The sequence below is a fragment of a genome, unplaced genomic scaffold (genome assembly GCF_019419815.1).
Source record: "Pyrus x bretschneideri cultivar Hongxiangsu unplaced genomic scaffold, Pyrus_bretschneideri_v1 Contig2, whole genome shotgun sequence".
NCBI classification, from domain to species: Eukaryota; Viridiplantae; Streptophyta; class Magnoliopsida; order Rosales; family Rosaceae; genus Pyrus; species Pyrus x bretschneideri.
In genome coordinates, this window is record NW_025999501.1 from 9,401,214 (window position 1) to 9,424,556 (window position 23,343).

General features: G+C 36.7%; 2 protein-coding genes across 4 annotated transcripts; one reads left to right on the forward strand and one right to left on the reverse strand.

Annotated features, from left to right (window-relative positions):
• Positions 1–717: 717 nt before the first annotated feature.
• LOC103955304 (transcription factor PIF3-like) lies at positions 718–5,356 on the forward strand. Of its 3 annotated transcripts, XR_007258099.1 has the most exons (10): positions 718–1,055; positions 1,570–1,656; positions 1,795–3,031; positions 3,110–3,211; positions 3,332–3,397; positions 3,743–3,808; positions 3,913–4,434; positions 4,735–4,859; positions 4,967–5,062; positions 5,154–5,356. XR_007258099.1 is itself a non-coding variant. In XM_048583463.1 (9 exons), the coding sequence occupies exons 1-8, from the start codon at positions 1,027–1,029 to the stop codon at positions 4,825–4,827; spliced, it is 2,202 nt and encodes a 733-aa protein (XP_048439420.1). In that variant the 5' UTR covers positions 718–1,026; the 3' UTR covers positions 4,828–4,859; positions 4,967–5,356. The 3 variants fall into 3 exon arrangements, 2 of the variants coding, with proteins under 2 accessions (XP_048439420.1, XP_048439421.1); XM_048583463.1 differs by having other exon boundaries at positions 4,967–5,356; XM_048583464.1 differs by having other exon boundaries at positions 719–1,051; positions 4,967–5,356.
• A 1,124-nt stretch (positions 5,357–6,480) lies between these two features.
• LOC103928263 (flagellar attachment zone protein 1-like) lies at positions 6,481–10,031 on the reverse strand. The gene is made up of 3 exons (XM_048583389.1): positions 9,869–10,031; positions 8,332–9,222; positions 6,481–8,172 (listed from the first exon to the last, which is right to left on the reverse strand). Exons 1-3 carry the CDS (start codon positions 9,914–9,916, stop codon positions 6,481–6,483), a joined length of 2,631 nt encoding a protein of 876 aa, XP_048439346.1. The 5' UTR covers positions 9,917–10,031.
• Positions 10,032–23,343: the final 13,312 nt, after the last annotated feature.

Consider the following 23,343-nt stretch of genomic DNA (forward strand, 5'->3'; position numbering starts at 1 on the left):
TTGGATCCCCACAAAAGGATCCGGAGAGGATCCTTTTCTTCCAAAAACCACTCTCTCTTCCTTTTTTCCATGGCTTACATGCTCGAGTTTTTTTTATTTTTTAATGTTTAACTTCTGAGCAGTTGATCTATAAATTTAAAAATTTATTTTGTTATAATAGAGACTTTTATAGAGTTTGTTGGAGATATTCTAAGTATTATGTTATGACTCTTCTGAGTGAGGATTCTTGCCGGATCCTCTTTGTGAAATTTCTTGGAATTTTCAAATCACATCTGTTCATCGTACATCGTGTGGTAAAAAATTATTGTAAATTTTTTTATTTAAAATTGAATTTAAATAGTACTGACGAAAACTGACTGTAAAATATACGATGAAACATATATGATTAGAAGATACCTGAGATCCTCATAAAGATGATCCGACGATGATACTTCTTTTATGTTCTAAATAGTATCATCGTGATATATTAAAAATACAAAAAAAACATTCACACCTCTTTTTATATTTGACTTTTATTTGAATTAATAAGAAAAAAAAATTAAGAAACAGAACTGACGCGTGTAAGAAAATCTGTAAATGAGTGTACAATAGTCGTTTTATAAAATTCAAAGGTAAATAGTTTAAGCTTTTTAAGGCATGAAAAGAAGATTTTTTTTTTTGTTAAAAAGCATGATAAGAAGATTGACAATGTGCATTTTAAGGGTAATAAATTCTAAGGGGACATGGCTTCAAGCTTTAACATTTGGTAGTTGAAAGCTGGAACTTTTACCCCTCTCTCTCTCTCTCCGTCTCACTCACTCTGCATTGGTCCCCCTGCAACTCTGCTGGCCTTTCGCCGTCTTCTACGTCCACTTGGATTCTCTCTCCCTCTCTGTGAAATCATGGGTTCTCTTCGTTCGAGCTCAGTTACTAATTCTTGAGGCTTTATCTGATTTACCATCTGGATTGGTGTAATTTGACTAATCCAAGATACTTTGGTTTCCCCAAAACCACGTTTCTTGCTTTCCTTTTGGGAATGCTCTGTCCATGATTGTTTCTATCTGGGTATTGGGTAGGTGAGGATTTTGCAAAGATTGCTGATTTGTTTAAGGAAATTTAAACTGTTTTCTGGGTTCTTCGTTGAATGATAAAAAATTGAAAAGAATCAATCTTTTAACCCAAAGCAGCTTAATTTAGAGAGTTTTTAGGGATCTTTGGAACCCATTAAAGAATTACTTTGACTGCTCACGTTTTATGTTTTTTTTTAAATCTAAAGTTCGCATATTTTATTTTACTTGTTGATTGAGACTTCAGTATTTAAAGTAAGATTTTATTCTGTAAAATATCTAACTCTGAGGAATATATAAATTTATTTATTTTTCACTATAAGTTGAACTGGGCTTGTTTTATAGTGGGGTTTTTGATTGGGAGTTGACGTCTTCAGTCACTCCTGTCTCTGGCATTCTATATATACACCTATGTATCCATTTCTGGTGCTTTGAACTCAGCACTAATGACTCATTGACTAATCCGTTGTCGAAATCTTTAAGATCAATATGTTTGTGTTCATGAAGCTTTGTGCCATTTCAGAATAACAGTGATTTTCCAGCTCTTCACAATGCCTTTGTCCGAGCTTTATCGGATGGCCGGAAGGGTTGATTCAAGTCAAGATTTTGAGTAAGTTTCTGTTCCTAAATTTTACATCTTTGCAGTTTTGCTCCTTTTGATTCATGCCATTGACTTGTGTTGTGTTTTGAGTGTTTTCCCATTTAACATTTGAACATTTTGTGGATTTGTTGTGGGATTTTAATGCAGAAATGATTTTCTTGAGTTAGTATGGGAAAATGGTCAGGTTATGATGCAGGGTCAGTCCAGTAGAACTAGGAAGAATCCGTCTTTTAATAGCTTACCGTCTTTTAGCAACCCAAAAAATCGAGATAGAGATGTAGGAAATGGCAATATTGGGAAGACAGGAAAATTTGGGTCTGTGGTGGATTCTGGATTGGATGAAATTCCGTTGTCAGTGCCATCTTCTGAGATGGGTTTGAGTGAGGATGATGACATGTTGCCTTGGTTGAATTATTCCATTGATGAGCCTTTACATCATGAGTACTGCCATGATTTTTTGCCTGAATTTTCTAGTGCAACTGCAAATGAGGCTTCCACCAATCACAATCTTGCCTCGATCGATAAGAGGAGTAGTTCTAGTCAGGTGTTTAGGGATTCCAATTCCAATTCTGCACATGAAGGTGCTTGTTTGCAACAAAGGAATGTGGGAAAGGTTCCTTTGAACGGTGGTGCTGATGTTAGCAGACCTAGATCTGGTGCTACTCAGTTGTATTCGTTATCATCGCAGCGATCCCAAGCGTCGTTTCCATCTTTTAGATCAAGGGTTTCGGATACTGCTGGTGATAATACAAGTAGTGCCACTCATCGTGGTGTTGGCAAGAATTCAACTCATATTTCATCTGCAGGCGGGTCTCCTGGAATGAAGATACCGAGGCCAGATCCAGTAACGCCTAGCAATAATAATCCATCCATAGTGAACTTTTCCCATTTTTCACGACCAGCTGCTCTTGCGAAAGCTAATGTTCAGACCAACGGTGTGATGGCTGGCTCAGGTTCATCAAGCATGATAAGGATTGCAAATAAGGACAAGTTTTCATCTGCAACTAGTAACAGTCTGCCCGAGTCAATGCTAATTGATTCCAGCAGTAGTGCACCAAAGGAGTCAAATTCACAATGCCAACAGATTCTAGTGAGATCCAGTGTTGAATTGAAACCAACAGAAGCTAAGCATCTTGAGGAACCATGTACTGCTAAGCGGTCTGAGGGAACATGCCAAGAGGAAACCTCTAAGAATGACATAAATTCCAATCATATTCCTTGTGAAAGTGCAGTTAGGGTATCTCCAAATGGTGAAAAAACTGTGGAGCCAGTTGTTGCTTCTTCTGTTTGCTCAGGCAATAGTGTGGAGAGAGGTTCAGATGACCCAACACAAGCTTTGAAGAGAAAATTTCGTGAGACTGATGAGTCTGAATGCCATAGTGATGTAAGTTGAAACCTTGGTATTCAATATTTCTTAGAGTTCCCTTTCCTGCATAAATTAAGGACTCCTCCTCCTGTGCAGGATGTAGAGGAAGAATACATGGGTGTGAAGAAAGGAGCTCATGCTCGAGGCATGGGTTCCAAGAGAAGCAGAGCAGCAGAAGTGCATAATTTATCAGAGAGGGTGAGCAAAACCAATCATTGATAGTATTTATAACAAGGAATGTGTTAGTTCCTTTGCAATATGCTGTTTGTAAACTCTTAAGATCATTAAACTGTGCTCATTCTGGATTTCTCTGAACAGAAGCGAAGGGACAGAATCAATGAGAAGATGCGTGCGCTACAGGAACTCATACCCAATTGCAATAAGGTTGGTTTTTATTCTTTTAAATGTTAACTTTTTTCGTCTTTCTGGACAGTTGCTTGTGATGTTTGGTGGACTTCAGAAGTTTTACAATTTAGTGTTAAATCAAAGATCTAAAGTAAATACTTCTGGAGTGAAAGCAATTTCGTAAAACAGTATTCATGTCTAGGGAAGTCTATTGATTAAATCTGAAATGTATCTCCACAATCTTTCGAACTTAACTTTTGTTTGAAACTTGGTTGCTTATTATAATAGATGTATCTGATAGTTATGGAAGTTTAAACATGACCTACCATTGGTTGATATCTTCTGTAATTTGGCTATCCTGACATTTTCGTTATGACATATAAGGTGGACAAAGCTTCAATGCTGGATGAGGCTATTGAGTATTTGAAGACGCTTCAACTCCAATTACAGGTAAACATAATCTTTATCACTCCTTAACTCAGTCAACTTTCGATGTAATGTCCAACAAACTGAATGTTCTAGTATAACACAGTATTATTTCAATACCTATGCAGATGATGTCAATGGGGGCTGGTATGTATATGCCACCAATGATGTTACCACCAGGAATGCAACACATGCATGGACCCTGTATGGCTCATTTCTCGCCCATGGGTGTTGGAATGGGAATGGGAATGGGATTAGGCATGGGTTTTGGGATGGGTATGCCCGACATGATTGGTGCATCTTCTAGTTACCCTATGCTTCAGGTGCCCCCCATGCAAGGAGCACATTTCCCTGGTTCACATATGGCAGGGCACACCGCCTTCAATGGGATGATGGGATCTAACCTTCAGATGTTTGGGCTTCCTAGTCAAGGAGTTCCAGTGCCGATGCAACGTGCTCCCTTAGCTCCCTCATCGGCAGGTCCCTTTGTGAAGTCATCTGGAGGACTAAATGCAAGCAGTTCAGGAGGACCTGTGGAAAATGTGGAATCAGCTCCAGTTTCTGGTTCAAAGGATTCAGTTCAGAACATGAACTCACAAGCGATGCAAAACAGCAATGCCAATAGCTCTATGAATCAAACATCTAGTCAGGTTTGTGTATTTACTTTGAAGTTGATTTTTGTTGAAAGAATAAATGAATATTAGTTGTGGAGTTTGGTTGTTTAATTGATGCTTTATATCCTGGGGTTCTTTGTTAGTGTTTACATTAGAGCATCCAACCCAAACCAATTAACAGTGGGTGAAAAACCCCAGGATTTTGCGTTAAGTGTGTGCATCTCAACAGCTAAACAATTACGATATTGCAAGATGATATGATAATTCTCTAGAACCTTGGATTGTTGCGTTATCTTTGTGCCTAAATCAAGTGTTGTTGTTCTTTGGTGTCACCAGGGCCAAGCAACTAATGAGGGATTTGCACAGTCTGCATTGGTGCGAAATAATGTTCAAGCGACTGATGTTAACAACAACAGAGCTGACGGATAGCAGAAACGACGTTGTGTTTAGCCGAGCAGCTAGTGAGTGTATAAAGGCATTCTCCACAAATTTATATGTTCACATACACAACAAAGTAATATTTCAATTTTGAAAGAAATTTGAACTTTATCTCCGCTTGTATGTTCAGGTTTCGGTTAACAAGCAGTTCTATCCGTCGTTGGAGGAGAGAAATCCATGTTGCAGCATCCTGAGATTGGACCTTTTTTGCTTGCTTCTGATCTGGGTAGATGCATTTTACAAGTACACAAAAAAGTATGACCGAGTCGAAGAGTTTGATTGAACCATGGTAATAACCATCTGAATTCTAATTTCAGGAGAGTGCAATTACATGTTGCACAGAATTAGGTACCTTGAGAAGACTTTGAAGTCCCTTCTAGCATTTGTACATTCACTTTGTAGTCGGTGAGGTAGCGCGATGCAAACGAGTTGAGAATATACCGGGCTATGTATTAAATGTGTGTTTTGGACATATTATAACAATTCTTTGAATTAATGAAATGATAGTAATGTCTGAATACATCTGTTGTACTCTCCTTCTTCTCTGAAGCAATGCGTTAAAAGCGTGGGCGTGGGCGTGGGCGAGGCGTCCGATAGATAGCCCAGGCTAGACGTGAGGTGAAGCCTTAAGGGACCTAAATTTTTTAATATATACATTGAGCGTACACATATGTTATATTAAAAAGAAAAGATTATTAATCAATAATCATCCTGAGCGTACACATGTTATAAATATATATACATATATTATATTATATATATGTATATATAATAGAGGATGAAAAGCACAATGAGCACACATATAATAATGCAAGCAGACAACACACACATCCATTATATAAAAAAATAAAAATCAGAAAAAAAAAAAAAAAAGGTAGAGAGACGATAGTTAAAACCTACCCAAAATTTAGGTTTGGGAGTATTAAAAACAAAAAAAAAAAAAAAAAAAAAAAAAAAACCCCTGAGGCGTGCCTAGACGGCTCTGACAACGCCTTCCACCCACTTCCTCAAAACAGAGACGGCAACCCTCATGCCCAGCCTCAGGGATGCCTAGGCGAGCCTTTTGAAACATTGCTCTGAAGCCATTTTGATGAAATATGGTACGATCGGTTTCTTTTATGTCCTGAATTTCCTTATTAATGAGAAATGTAAATACTGCGAAAGATAACATGAAGAATGTTTGTCGAAAATCTCGAGTTTCAAGTTTCCATGTTCAGTTATCTTGTTCCCAGTGGTTATTTGCAAACCTGCTGTTTTGCTGTTTTCAGCTCTCAAGCAATTCTTCATAAAACTTGATCTCTTGGTATGCAATCCTACTTTCCCTTCAACCGAAATGCACAACGATCGGAAAAATTAAGTGGTCTGATGAAAAAACTGATGCTTGCAACCTTAACATAAATCTGCATTTCATATTCACACTAAAATAACGTCTTTTCCGACGAAAACTGACAACAATCAAGCCCCAAAACACAAACAGTAATTACTAATTACAAATGAAATCACCAGCATAAGAAGGGCAATAAAACTAACAATATACACACCACATCACGCTATTGAGTATGACAGAGCTTATAAATCTTCTATATGCACACATCCTTTTAACATCAAACACATGCCAAGATTGCAAACTAATAATCCATCTCGTTATTTAACTTTGATATCCTCCTTGGTTCCGATAGCAGGATTTTTCGAGCTTGGAGATTTCCCACCAATGATAGCCTTCTTCGCCTTCACCAGCGAATGTTTTACCTTTGACAGAAGGTTGTTCGACTGTTTCTGAGAGGACTTAGCTGGAACTTCCTTTGGCAGGTCCTCGGGGGGTTTTGCTTGATCACCATCCTTGGTGGGAGGAGGCTCTACGTTCTGGTCAGGTTTCGCAACTTCGTCCATAATTTTCTCCAATCTATCAGCATCTGTTTTAACAGTTTCCTCTCCTTTCACTTCTGATTCATCAACTTCAACAGCTGTACTGACTTCGTCCGGCTTCTCCTCCGCACTCTTACCTGTCTTGGTTTCAACATCAGATGGAGTCGCATTTTGTATCTTTTCTGCAGCTTCAGTTTCCACCGCAGGTTCAGCATCCTTTGCAGCTCCCTCAAATGATTTTTCTATAAATTCAGTGGGAAAAGTAATAGAGTTTTTGACATCCTCTTCAAGTACAGTTTTGTTTTTGTCGTCTTCAAATTTCACATTCTTTGTTTCATTCTCTTCTGCAGGCTTTTCTGTTTCCACCACTGCCTCTTCTGTTACCTTCTCAACCACATCGATCGGTTGAGTTGAATCCTCAATTTTTTCATTTATCTTTTCATTCTCTTCAATTCTGCCATTCTTTGCCACCATCTCTTCTCCTCCACTTTCCACCTTCACTACCGCCTCCTCTGCTAGCTTCTCAGCCACATCAGAGCCACTTAATTCTTTCTTTTTACTCTCCTCAATTGGCAGAGTTGGATCCTCAGATATCACATTCCTCTCTTCATTATCTTCAGTTATGACATCCTTTGCCACATTCTCTTCTCCAAAATTTTCCAACTTCACTACATCCTCGTCTACTAGCTTCTCAATCAAATCACCTCCATTTAATTCTTTCCTTTGTTCCTCTATGATTGGTTGAATTGAATCCTCAGTTACCAAATCTCTCTTTCCATCCGCTGCAGTCTCCACCTTCTTTTCTCCAACCTTTTCCAGTTCCACACCTTCCTCGTCCCCTAGCTTCTCAACCACATCAACCCCACTTGATTCCTTATTTTTGTCTTCTTTAATTATTTGAGTTGAATCCAAAGGAATCACATTGCTCTTCTCATTCTCTTTGGTTTCCACACTCTCTTCCCCGACCTTTTCAGTCTCCACAGCTGGCTCTTCTGCTAGCTTCTCAACCACATCAACTGCACTTATTTCTTTCTTTTCGTCCTCGGTAGCTAACTTTTCTGTGACATCAGGTAGAGAAGCATCCCCTTCCTCTTGTACTTCAATTTGAGCTTCTCGACTAAGTGAAGCCTCCTCAAGATTTTCAATTAGACTAGGCTTGTTATCTTCATCATTTTTCGCTTCTTCCACGACCGTTGAATCTTCAACCTTATCAACTGAAGATCCTTCATCTTTCACCTTTTCAACCTCCACACTTTCCTCAGGCCCAACTTCATCATGTTTCTTTTCTTGTTCCACAAGTTTGGGCTGTTCTGTTTTTTCCTCCACAGCTAGACTAGGTGCGTCCTTTGTTTCAGTTTTCCCTTCCTTCAAGACTCTGGTAGGCTCAGCCTTTACAGTTATCGAGCCCTCATCTTTCACCGTCTCATCCTGCACAATCTCTTCAGGCTCTACTTGCTCAGGTTCTTCTAGTTTGTCCTTTACTTCAAAAAACTCCGGTTCTGAGTCTTTAATCTTTTCTAGGACTGGTGCTATGGATCCTTCATCAGAAGTGACCTCCACTGGCTCCTCTGGTTTCTCAATGGCTTCAACTGATGATGGAGAAGCATCAACTGTCTTCTGTTCTTCTAGTTTGTCCTTCACGTCAAAAAACTCCGGTTTTGAGTCTTTAATCTTTTCTACGACTGGTGCTATGGATCCTTCGTCTGAAGTGACCTCCAATGGCTCCTCTGGTTTCTCAATGGCTTCAACTGATGATAGAGGAGCATCAACTATATTTGGTTCCTCTAGTTTGTCCTTCACTTCAAAAAACTCTGGTTTTGAGTCTTTAATCTTTTCTAGGACTGGTGCTATGGATCCTTCGTCCGAAGTGACCTCCAATGGCTCCTCTGGTTTCTCAATGGCTTCAACTGATGATAGAGGAGCATCAACTATCTTCGGTTCCTCCACTTGCCCTACTTCAATGCTATCTATGGATGGTTCTTTCGGTGCTTCTCTCACTACAGACTCAACTACACTTTGAACCTCTGCCGGGATCTCAACAGCATCAGCCACTTGCTTTGGAATATTGAGTGTTTCTGAATCAGGAATGGATTCATTTTCCGCCTTTGTTTCTTCTACGAGCGGAACATCTTGCACAGGAGCACCAACAATCTTTGGTTGCTCCACCTGACCTATTTCAGTGCTATCTGTGGCCACTTCTTTGGGCAGTTCTCTTTCTACAGACTCAATTGCACTCTGAACCTCTATCGGGCTCTCAACAGCATCAACCACATGCTTTGGGATATCGAGTGCTTGTGAATCAGGAATGGCTTCACTTTCCGATTTTGTTTCTTCTACAAGCGGAACATCTTGCGCGGGAGCATCAGCAGCCTTCTCAGCCTCAATTGCCGGAGGCTTGGATGGTGTTGATAGACTCTCTAAATCCTCAGTTTTGTGCACTTCTCCTCCATTTTGTTTGGTTAAAGAAACACCATCTTGTTCGATAGCCTTTTCTCCTTCAATGGTCTTCTTCTCAACTTGCTGCAATGGTTAAGAATGATCAGAGGGAAAATAAATACACAGAGAAATAAACTAGCTTTCAATCTCTTTAATTTTAAAAATTATGTAACTGACATGTAAATTCATTATTGCATTAATGCTAGGGACCTTGATCAAAATCTAAAAATTAATAAGGTTTCAATCAAAGAACATTAGTAACTAAGGACCGGATACTAATTTTTCCCTTAAAATATCTTAGATCCCTTGATGTCCAATTCAAATCAGAAAACACCAGATATGTGTACAACTTCAAAACAACCAATATTTAATATATATATATATATATATATATATATATATATGTGTGTGTGTGTGTGTGTGTGTGTGTGTCTATATCACTTGTTGAAGATCGTACACAGACACCACCCTTCATCTGCATCATCAGATTATTCATGATACGGATATATTTTCAAAACCCTATATCGAAAGTTACATACAGTACATCTGATACCCTATATATTCTTACTATATTATCTGATAATTAAGTTTTTGATTAATTAAACAGAAAAAAGAATTACAATCAATTTAAGCATAATATCACAAGTTAAAACAACACGTAAACTTTGGACCATCTGAATAAACTAAACTAATCAATTAATTATCACAGTAAAAAACTGAAGAAACTAACCTCATCAGTGGTAGGAATTTGAAGTGAGGCAACAGTTTCAGCAGCCATGAGAGTGATCAGATTCAGCAGCAAAAGCTAACACTTGTTCTTAGCAGTAGTAAGCGAAGATTTGGTCAAGTTCAAGTAAAAAAAGCAGAAGCAGAAGAAAAAGAAGAAAAGGAAGAAGGGGTTGGAAAGAACCCCAAAAAGAAAGCAGAAACACGCTTTAGGGAAGCAGAAGAAGATGATGAACAGCTACCACAAACTGATGAAAAACAGGTTGTCAAATGGCAGGCCACACCACATGGTCTCCCACAGCAGCAATGATTAGGTTAGAAAACCACTTTGGTAATTTTTTATTTATCCACACAAATATTGTTAGATAAATGGTGAGTGTGACAACAACTATAGGTTTTTTTTCTTCTTTTGTATAATGATATTGGGGAAAGTAAATCAGATTGAAAATCTCGACTTCAAAATAAATATTTTAAACGAACTAGAGCTGTAAATTCTTTGCGTGTGATAGGGGTCATGAGATGTGAAAGGCACCAAAGCCTTTTGATATTTAACGGTCTAAAAATTATTGAGTTAATGTCGTTGGGGTCATGCCGACCATGCACAGTACAAATTAAAAAAAATCCCAAGATCCACTTGGTGTACTTGTTTATATATATTTTCTGTGAAAAATATTATATATTTTTATTATTAATATTTTAGTAATTAAGACGTAATTTATGTTTAAACGTTTTTGTAATCATGGAAAAGGACATAGAGAGATGTTCGGCTATGTATTAAGTTAAGTTCTACATGTTTTATACAAAATCTAACCGTTGTAAAAATCATGGCAATTTTTATATGCAAAGTTTAACCGTTGATTTTTGGATCACTTTGTAGTACATACTTGAAAAAAAAATTATTTAGACAGACAAGGATTGAAAAGCCATAGAATTTTGAACGAAAGTGATTGCAAAGTCATGAAATTTGTACCCTTGGTCACATATGAATGGTCTGAAGATTAAGGTCTCTTGGTTTGCTCCTGGACATTGAGTTTTTAGGTTCAGAATCAAGTGTCGAGATTCTAGATTTAGACACCAGTTTAAGGTCCAAGTTGCGAAAATCAAATTGCCAAGCGTTACTTCGACTCTATGACACATCTAAGTCCCATGTAAACCTCAAATCCCATCTCGAATTCCCTCACCCGAAGTTCCGAACACACCTTTAGAAATGTGTGATTACTATGTGGATGGATGTGGTGGAAATTAACTGAACATGTTATCATTACTTGTTGGTAAAGTTTCATACCCTAAAGAAAAGGGTAAGTGTAGCATGTGATGTGACTGACAATTTGAGCCCACCAAATTGACCAAACGCAAAAAGAAAAAGCCCAAAAGCTACTTGAGGGCATCAAATCATATGGCTAAGCTTTATGTAGATGAGTCATTTTTTTATTTTAAAAAAACTATGGGCCTTGTTGAATAAAAGCCCATGATGGTTACAGTTGGGTTTGGGCCTTCTTGTTTTCATCTTGGCTTCTGGGTTTGAGAAGCCTTATATCCAGTATTACCAAGTACCCGCAAAGCCCAACCAGCGAAGAAAACAAAATTGTAGACCCAGGCATTCTAGTCACTAAAAGAACGTGTATTTATATTAAGGTTCTAAAAAGCGCTATACGCTAATTGATTCTCGTCAAAGACGAGTTTGAAACATATTATTATTAGCTCATTGTGAGGTTAAGTCTACCCCCTCCAGTTAGTATAGATAATACTGTTTGTTCAAAAAAAAAAAAAAAAAAAAAAACGCTAGACGCTAGTTGGGTAGTTGCCTAAATAGAGGCATAGGCGATTTTTTTTTTTTTTTTTTAAATTTTGATTAACTTTATTATATAACAATAAAAACATATAAATACGTGACTATATAAGTAGTTATATTTATAAAAAAAAAATTATATGTTTACAATTGTATTTGGACACATAAATGCAAAATGGAAGGATAATTAAATTATTAAGCACTACAATTGATTGAATACATAAAATGAAATGTGCATTTAGAGTTATTTTACAAGAATGAAAGTTTAGAGTTCTTTTACATGAAAATTATCTTCAAACTCTTAACTAAAAAAAAATAAAAAATTGAACCGCCTGCCCAAATCGCTTAAGCGGCCGCCTAATTGCCGCCTAGAGGCTTCATTGTTTTTCTAAATGCCTAGTCCCTAATCAGAATGCCTGCTTTAAGCTTCGGCTGCTTTTTCGAATAGTGATTTATATTACCAATAACTGAGATCTTATCTGTAATGTATATGATAAGAATTGTTCTGTGTTACTTAAATACCGTCAGGTTGTAATGTTTCAATGTTCAAACAATCAATTAATTATAGGATCGCCAGTTTGAAAGTGTCATCTTGTAACCCATTGAATCTTGACTGAATGTGTATGTTGGATAACTAGATTCAATCTCGAGGCTCAAACTAGGAAGATTTAGGTACGACGGTCACATTTCATGTAATTTTATTGATCTACGTCTAAGTGTTATGATTTGAGTGACCAACATAACTAATATTTTTTTATGAATTATGTATAACATAAATGAATTAGTAACACCACGTAACAGTTCGATTGTTGCATTAAAAAGTTTCTCATTAATATACTTTACAATGGTTTCCACCTATAAGAAGTTTCCAGTAAAGTTGCATTTACAAAAATGCTGATGCTGTTCAAAATTCTAAGTTTAAACCACCCAGAAAAGCATGATGTGATGTACAAACTCTAATCAAGTGTCAAGTTCTAAGTAGTCTTTGCTGAGAAAGGATCCTCGCCAGATCCTCTTTGGGAGGATTCCGAAGATTCTCTAATCACATTCGTTCATCGTACATCATGCGGTCAATTTTTATCAGGTACTATTTATATTCAATTTTAAATAAAAAATTTTGCAATGATTTATGATCACACGTTATACGATAAACAGATGTAATTGAAGGATCCTAAAAATCCTCGCAAAGAAAATTCGGAAAAGATCCTCGTGGGTCTTTGCTTATATCAGTATCTGACAATTGTAGTTCACAATTATTGATATATGAACGTGTCCATTTCACAATAAAATTTGCACATTAACGGCTAGAAGTTCAAATACGTGTGGTGGTGGTCGCAATCGGATTTGAGGAAGGGATGGATTTAAATTCGGCCTAATTATACTGGAATGGATTAGAGATTGGAGTGTCTGCCATGTACCTCCTATTTCTTTTTTATAAATTTGATTAGACACCTCTGAAAGAGAGTCTTGGCTAGGGATGAGCAACGGTTATGATGGACGAGTAATCGTGATTATTTATCCATAACCGTTTATATTCATACCCGCATAACCCATTAGGTAATTGCATAAACGGTTATATACATATCCATAATCGTTTATAAATGGTTAATCATACTCATAACCGTGTACCCATTTAACAATAACTGTTTACCCATTTAACCACAACCATTATCCGTTTACCCGTTTATTCTTTTTTTTACCCATTTTTCTAGACTTGGCAATTTCTTACACGATCCGTTAACACGACACGTAAACGATACAAAAATAACTGGTTTCGGGTCAACACGATAACTAATTGGGTCATTATTAAGTCACACGATAATAACCCGTTAATAACAGGTCCTTAATAAGTTTACACGAAAATGACATGCGGGTAACCTGTTTCGACGGGATAAGAAAAAAGTTATTTTGATGATTTTAATTTTTTATACCACAAAACAAACTTACTATAAAATGCAACAGATATAATGAATATGAATATATTGTTTATTAATTATTATTCTATTATTATTTTAAAATTTAAGTTTTATTTATTTATTTATTTATTTTTATAGTATATTATAGGCAAAGATTGAGATTAAAAATCATAAAACACATTAAAAATAAAATATCAAGTAATTTAAAAATACCAAACACATAAAAAAAATTATAATAATTAATTTACATGTGCTAAAAATATGAAAAAAATATACAAACGCTCGTAGTCGCATCCTCTACGCTTTGAGAATGGGTATATGATCGTTTGAATTTTTTAAACCATACAAACTCTCATGAAAAGTATTTTTAAGGGAGTTCAAAATAAACAAAATTCATAATCATTAATGTATAAGTCTGAAAGATGTGAAAGTATAATAAACGTTCATAATTGCATCCTCAAACGTTTAGACGATGGTTACACGGTCGTTTAGATTTTTAAAACCCTCCAAATCTCATGAACAATGTTATTTATTTGAGTGCAAAATTAATAATAATTATTGTAGAAGTGTGAAAAATATAATCACTCGTAATGAAAAACTTTACAATTTTCATGAAGGGGTCAACTCCAAAATTTAGTATGACACACCCCGAACGAGATCAGGGCGTGCTGGCCGCCACGTGGAAGTGACGTAGCCATGTGCACAGTGCGAAAGCTAATAGAATAGTAAAGTAAAAGTACGAATAATTAAAAACTAGCATACACAAGTTAAAAGTAATAAGTGCTAGCGTAAGTGAAACACAAGTTCAGAGCAAAAAGCCTAAAGCAATCCAAACTAAAATGACGCTACAACAGTACACCCGAAGGTGGCCCTACGCTGGTGATCGTCTGTCAGAAATGCCGGGAAAGCCCTCTGGGAAACCACCAAACTTGCTAGCTAGCTAGAACCTGGAGGGGCGCAAAACAAAAGCGTGAGTGGGCAAAAACAAAGCTTTTCGAAAACCATTTCAAAAACAAGATTCTAATCCCTCGCCGTAAAACCTGTATACTTCCCAGAAAATAAACATATGTACATAGATACAAAAATGCCAATCATGCTCAAATATATGCCATGCCGGAACCCCTGAATGAAATGCAAGTGCTCAGGTGTAAATCACATCAATAACATATAAACTAGCAGCCGGAGTCACCTAACGTGACCTGTACGGCTGCATCTAGAGCTCAGATCTCAGTCACAATAACTAAACCTGCCCACGAGTCGGAACCACCTAAAGTGGTCTGTACGACAGGCCTGGGTGTAATACATATAAACGCTCTAGTGCTACGATCACGTGAAAGCTGTGCGAATAATCGCGGGTCACCTACGAGTCGGAACCACCTAAAGTGGTCTGTACGACAAGACTGTGCACCTAACTTGGATCTAAGCTGAACGTGTGGTGCGGGAGGTGAACATCACGTGAAGGACTGTGCCCTACTCTGGGCGGGAGCACTAACACCGGGGGTGCAGGTTATGAGCTCTCTAAGCATCTCTAATCACTATTGAATGCAAATATTAAATAATGCTTACCTGGCACTTACCTGTGCATCCACAGCACCAATTACGCATACATATATGTATAAACGACTAATAAGCAACTAATGATGCATAAGTAACGATAATATAATGCATGGCATATAACTAATAAACATTTAATTCAATTTCTGGGAAAATATAAGTATATAGGTATATACGGAAAACCAAAAGCCCACTCACTGGTATGTGGAAGGGTCGTAGCCCCCCTACCTCGAGTGACCACGCTCGTCCTCGGGATACGTCTCACCTATATGCGAAAATACTATAAAAACGTTAATTTTAAAGCACATAACCTTCCTTTCGTAATAACTTCTCATACATTGCTCAAATTGGACAATTGAATCTACCAACGTGCTCTACACAACCTCAGGATCACACCCAAATTTTTAGAAAAATTTTCCACCGCCGCACGCGCCCCCACGCGCCGGCCACGCGCAGGCACGTGCCTGGCACGTTGACGACGTCAACTGACGCCGTTAGGAATATTCCGTTAGTTCTAACGGATTCCGTTAACAGCGTCAGGAATATTCCGTCAGACTTGACGGAATATTCCGTTTCCTTCCCCGGCGAAACTCCGGCGACGTCGCCGGCGCCGAAAAACTGGAAAATCTTTAAAACGTCCTAACTTCTTCATTTTTCATCCAATTTTCACGATTTTTATACCAAAATGAAGCCTAGAACCAGGAGAACACAACCATACAACTTTTAAGGGCTAAAACCCATGGAATCTCACCTGCAAAATCGATCCAAGTCCGGCCAATTTCGAACCCAACGATCCCGACGTCCAAAACCTTCAAACGAGCTACTCCAAGATTCCTTGGGACCTCACCAAGCTACCTACAAGCTTCATTTCCCTTAAAACGTGAGAAATTACGTTCGCATGAATAGTACCCAAATCGGACCTACGCCGAATCGACGTGAAAACGTTGATATTCTTACCTGAAACTGGTACAGTTGGGTTCCTACAAGCTCCACGAGTTCGAATATGGGTTTAGTTTCTTCGATCTGTGGGTGGTTGGTGTGCTGGTGTGTGTGTCCGTACGTTTATGGTGAATGGGAAGGGAGAGAGAGACTCGGGACAGAGAGCAGGGAAAGGGACAGAGGGATAGGGAGAGTGAGGGTGTGAGTGTGTGGCCCAAAACATGCCAACACACACAAAAACAACCAATAAACGCAACGAAATCGAACTAGGGGCAAAACTGTCTTTTCACACGTACGTTTTTGATATTTTCGGGACAGGCTGTCACATAGTATGTATATACTAATTTAGTATTATGTTTTACATTTTTTTTGGGTCAAATTATGTTTTTCATTTTCATTTTTATTGATTTAAAATATATTTTTCTTAACGGGTAACGGATTGGGTCATATTATCTGATAATATTAACGGGTTGATTTCGGGTCGGGTCATACTACCCGTTTACTTTAATAGGTATTACACGATACGACCCGTTAAGCTATCAGATATGACACAAAAACGACACGAACACGAGAAACACGACACGAATGTCAGGTGTAATTTTTTCACTCGTCTACATGTTTTTTTTTTTTTTTTTAACAACTTGAAAATTACAAAAGAAAAATTTGTCATAATTTTCAGTTTTCTGACAATTAAACATGTACATTTTAGCAATAAGATCACACACACACACCTCTCTAATGAATTCATCTGCATAGAGGCAAAAACCAAGGAAACTATCTTATAACCATTCATAAACAAATAAATCAATAATTAATCAGATAAGTATGAAATCAGAAAGGTAAAATGCACCTTAAGGGGTGAGGAGAGAAAGATGAGCGGCATATATGAGAGAGAGATGATCAGCGAGGAGAGAGAGATGAGCAGCGTAGATGAGAGAGAGGGTGGCGAGGAGAGATAGATGAGAGAGAGGGCAACGTTGAGGGAGAGATGAGTGGGGGACGGGGCGTTTGAAACTCTGAATTTAGAGGAGAGATTGAAAATTTAGGGTTTTTAATTTTAATTTTATTTTTAATTTTACACATTAAATTAAATGGGTAAATGGATACCCGTTATAACCGCGGGTAATACTCATAACCAATGGATACCCGTTATAACCACGGGTAATATCCATAACCGCCCATTTAAATTTCACGGATAAACGGTTATACCCATAACCGTTTGTTTGTCTAAACGGTTACTCATAACCGTAACTGTGAATTTTAAATGGGTAGCTAACTGCGGTTACCCAAATCCATGGGTATTTTGCCCATCCCTAGTCTTGGTGCATTGAAAATGTTGTTTTTTTTTTTTTTTTTTGTGATCAAAAGGTCACAAATTTGAGTTGTGAGAACAACCTCTTTACAAAGTAAGAGTAAGCCTGTATATGGTAGACATTTCTCCCCAAACCCTCGTAAAGCAGAAAACCTTGTTGGCTTGGGGTCGCCATTTTTTATTAGACACCTCTAATCAAAATCTATTAAGGAAAGCCCCATTGAGAATTTGACACCACAAATGAGAATCTTCTTCGGATCCTCAAATCGTATCCGTTCATCGTACATCGTACGACAAAAAATCATTTTAAATACTTTTATTTAAAATTAAATATGAATAGTACCTGATAAAAACTGACTACACGATGTACAATAAATGGATGCGATTTGAAGATCTCCAAGATCTTCGTAAAGAGAATTCGAAGAGAATCCTTATTCTGACACCAATTCTTAAAAGCACACTGATTGAGAAGGCAATTTCTGAGATTATTCCCATTAGAATCTCAAATTAGGGGTAGAGGCATTCCCCCAAAATTATAAGTAATCATGTAAATGAGGCAAGAAAGTTGACTATCATTTCCCACTATAAAACAAAAGCAATTATGTAATTATTCACAGATGGGGTACAGAGGGAGCATTTCAACCAGACAAAGCTTTCTATAATTGATGGGATTAATTAATTTAAATGACAACCCTCAAACCCTTCTTATTAGTAGTCTTTGCCTTCTTACTAAAGTTATTTATTTCCAAGATAATTTTCACATGATCAGTTGGTCTAGCAATATTCGATCTTTATTTAATTAGAGGAGGTGTTGGTTCTAGCATACATAAATGCGAAAACATTTTATATAAAAAAAATTTGATAATAAGTTATGATAAATCGTTATTCGTTGTAGGAGAGTTAACTGTGGAATGAATAGTGGCATGTTTCACTTGCCACTGTAATTTGCACCTCCCCTCTCTCTTTTCAACTTGATTACATGTTGCTAAACCTTATTAAAATAACTAGTACATGGGGATCACTGTGGAATGGATAGTGGCATATAATACCTAATGATGGTTAATGAGATCTTAAGCTTCCACATATGGTACTTAGTGAACGTCACGATTCATGATGCTGATGTTCTCGTGTTTTTCCTGTCATCATCACTCTCTTTCGGACAAGATAATTAAGTTTTAGTTGTGGTTTAACTTAAATCTCATGAGAAAGCCATGTGCTTGTGTTTCCAACTGGCGCTAATGGGCCAATTGAGTAGATCACAATAAGGTCATCTCAAATGTAACCTTTCTGTCTCCATTCGATCCATCTCTCCAGCAACACAATGTGGAGTGTTTCCCGCAAATTTTCTTTTTCTTTCCCTACATTCCACACCTGTATTTTGCAGCACTTTCTAGCCATAAAATTTGGGTAGTTTGTGAAAAGGTTATCTATCTCATTCACAATCCTAATGCACAAACATGCATAATCACATAAAACCCAACCAAAATCCTAAAAAATCAGGGATATTATTGTTTGACTGCTATGATGGTTTGCAAACTTGGGGGTTTAATTAGATTATGGGCAACTCAAGAGTAGCTGTACTCTTGGAAAGAAAATGCAGGCAGAAGATCCAGGGAGAGACTACATGCATGCGTGCTCACATTGAGAAAGACTTTGATAGCTGTCACAATGTTCATGTAACCCTGATCATATAAGTTATCAGGTCACCCGATGAGTGCTACAGGTCACATGATGTGTGCTATAGGAACACAAGGACATATTTCGATTGTTTGTGAATCTCCCCTCTCATATGTGAGGGATTTTAATATATAACCGGTTGTATCGCGTGATGAGATGAATTTTTCCTGCTTTTTGTCTTAATTTCAGTGGATTGAAATAACTGTTTGCAATTTAAAGGAATTTTAGTTAGCAAAAGAAGTGTCATTTCTTTGATTTTGGAGTAATAGTTGTTTTTTCTGTCAACTAGTTGTCTCTTTTTTTTGAATTAGCTTATGAGGCTTTAAGGATAATGCAAATGAGGCATCTTTCAAGGGGCATATGGAGTGTGTCTCCCTCTATTTCAATGACTTTTTTTAATTACTATGACCTTCTACAACTCTCCTTTCGCTTCATGAATTTCATTTACAAATTTCTCGTCAACTAAGGCCTTTAGCATCGTGCCTTTTCCTTAGTAATTAGATGTTGTAATTTTACACTTGCTTAAATGATGAGTTTTTTAAAAGTAGTACTAATAGTTATCTGAACCTGCCGCTTGATGACTCACACTTTGCCTAAAATCTGATAAGACTGCCTTGTTTCCACAGAATACGTAAACCTGAGTGGAAGATTTCTGTAAAGTGAACTCACACAATTATCTTTTGTAGACGAAGGAATGAACGGAAGAAGATAACCAAGTTCTGCATGCAATACATGTATGATTTGTTCATGTGATTGGTCGTGGGTAGTTTGGCTAGATCACAATACTCGATCCATCGGAGTGCTACCAGATTAGGGTTTATCCTCCTCTTACACCTTCTGTCACAAGCCGGACGCTTGCTGATACTTATCTCCGACGCAGTTGTAACCCTAGCTAAGATCAGACCCATTAATTCTTATCTGCTGCAAAACATGCTGTGTGACACGATATGCTGATGTATAATAAACTCTTCATAGATCTTTTTACTTGGTCGACATTTTGACTGGAATGCTAATGACTTCAAATCAATGGCGAAACCATGACACAGTTAAAGAGGTAGTTTAATTATATAGAAGCAGAAACATGCAAAAAGAAGAAAAAGGAAAAGGAAAAATGCACGGCCTTGATTTTAAGGGAAAGCCCCCAGCACAATGATGATGTTGTGATGACTGTTTGAATTGAAAATTTCAGTCTCCCTTTAAAGAAAAATTTACACTATTTTACATGGGAAGTAATTTTCACACAACCTTTTTTTAGTTTCTCACATACTTTCTTTATTTCTAATTGTTGGATTGAATAAATCAAACGTTATCAAGGGTCATGATTAAACATAATTGTGTAAGAAGCTAAAACAAGTGCTTATCATTTCCCTTTTACATAGCTGAGACTCGACTGCAAAAGAAACAAGTCATTCAAAGTAGTAGAAATGTATTTATCTGGCATGGGTTCAAATTATCGTGATGTCTCGTAGACTCTCTCTCTCTATGACCTTTTATTGGTGACCAAGGACACTATGGTGACGGTAAACTCTTTCAATAAAAGTTTCCCTCCCATATATTTTTTTTTGAACAAACGATATTACTTACATTAAAGGAGAGCGGGTGGACTTAGCCTCACAATGGGCTAGCAATGATGTTGTTCAAATTCGCATTTGGCGAGAATTAAACCTAAGACCTTTCACTTACAAGTGAAGAAGAATACCACTAGACCATAGTATTAAATGATAGTTTCTCTCTCATATTTGGTCTTTTTCATTCCAAAATTAGTTATGTTATCATAAAATAGATGTATGATTGTTTACAACTAGTAGCGCAAATAGTAAATGTTATCCTACTCCTATTCAAACGGTTATAATCTCTCCATTATGTCAACGAACATTGTGGACCATTATAATTAGCTAAGTTAATAATTAAGGCAATATATGGGCCTAAATATTTTGCTAATTGGTGATTAACAAAACCCCACAAACCCTTTTTTTATGCAATTTCAATTCGAAGTGTTCTTCCTTGAAGCTGATAAACTTGGGGGACCAATATTTTCGCCTTCATATATTGTATGTTCTCGAGTATGGAATTGGATCCTCTCCGAGGCAAAGCCTCGAGATCCTCCTGACCCACTAACACGAGCCGTTGGATTTTGATCCAACAGCTACAATTATTATAACTTTAGAGGGACCATCCTGTTTGTAGCCGTTGAATTTTAATCCAACAGCCTGTGTTATTGGGTTAGGAGGATCCCGATGATTTGCCTCGGAGAGGATCCAATTCCCTCGAGTATATAGTCATTCATTCAATTCAACCTTTTTCTGTAGCTAAAGTCCAGCTCAGCAATTCGTACTATACAAATACACATTAATTTCAAGAAGTGATTATGGATTAGATCTGTCCCAAGCTTTGTCTGGCCATGATTACTCAAGTGTTTAAGAACTACGACCTTATGCTTTTGTCCTTGTGACGGTTGTACAGTAATCTGAACATTATCTTCACTAATATCAGCTTGGCCTGTTTATGTGTTTCTTGAGGCATAATTTAGACTAAATGCATGCACCAAGAATCTGCAGGTAATTGCAGTTACTAATTTACCATGCCTAAGGTAAATGAACATTGAGTGAAGAATACTAGCTACCTTCTCTTATCTCGTTTTCATCTGCCAATAGTTTAATGATCAAAATGGTCTACCTTCAAGGCCATCCTTCAAAGATCTTCTAAGTAAAATCCAACCAGAATGTAAAACTAAATAGAAGAACCCCATGTCTTGATTAAGTACTGAATATCACACTAGTATTAATCAAACATTTAATACATTTATAATGGATTTTCCATTGTTGATTAAGCAATGAATATCAAACTATTAATCAAACAACTAACAAATTTCAATTTAATTAATTTGATTGATTTTTTTCATGAATTATCTAAATGTAATAGTCTTGAGAATGAACGATTTCAATCTTCATGAAACATTAGACAACATACATATGAATGGAGAAGATAAAAGAGAAGATAGATAGTATTTCTTCGAAAATAAGAGTAATGCTAGGTTACATTTTCATATCAAATTTTTACAAATTATGTGGTGTGTCATAAAATTAGAATAAGCACGTTAATCAACACTTAAGTAATAATTCAGTCATCAACCACTACATCACATAGTTTACAAACTTTAATCTAAATAGTTGATTTCCTTAACAATATCCGAAAATAATTGAAATTACATGTGATGAACTATGATTTTTTTTTAAACCTTTCAATCATTTGATGGCGGAAGACAGAGATTCATTCCCTCGAATGGCGGGTCAAAAAAGATAAAACAAACCGACCACAATATTATATTATATAAACATAGAAGTAAACATAGTTAAAAACGGATTTGAACTCCATCCGGATTCAAATTGTGGGAATTTTAAAGATTCTTACGTCTTAGTCATTCATCATGCATCGTACGGTTAAAAATTATTTAACTTTTTTTTAGTTAAAATTAAACAAAAATAATATTTAATGAAAACTGACCGTACAATGTACGATAAATAGTTAAAATGTTGGAATTCCTAATATCCCTACAAAGTGGATTCGAAAAGAATCCTCTTCTGTTAAAAACCAGTTTCAATACGCAGAAATATTGATTAAACAAAAGTGAAAATACAAAAATGACAGCAAAGCCGACAGATTATTATTATTAAAACATATGATTTTATCAAGCAAAAAAGAACAAGAGAATAAGCATGCAGCAATAGTTGACTTCATAAGAACGGCTCATCTGGTTCATATATATGATTGAGTCATGGAGATTTCAAGCATCTTCTCCAAGGGTTTTAATATTCAATTTCCCAGCAGGATGTTCTGAATTCAGACATTGGTAAGGTCAAGGGAAGCTTCATAATACAAGAACAAGTTGACAGGATCACACAAAAAAAAAAAGGATCATTATTATAAATTTTAAAATGTGATTAATTAAGGAAATTATTTATTTATTTGTTTGGTAAACCATAAACATTCACCAGTTTTGGATGTTTGTATGCCATGCATGGACTCTGTAATGTAGAATAACAGAGTGTTCTCCCATCCATATCTATAGGAGATGATATATTATGTTTGAAACTGTTTTTCAAATGACTGCAAGCCCTTTTAGGAAAATGATTTTGGAACCAATTCATAGTAAAAATACAAGTAAATCTTAGAAAAGTACTCCAAATGTTTTATGCAAGAAGCACATAATTAGTGTTTATTTCAAAAAACACTTCAAGTGCTTTTAAAACCTAAAACCATTTTCACCAAAAATGTTTTTAGTCATTTTAAAA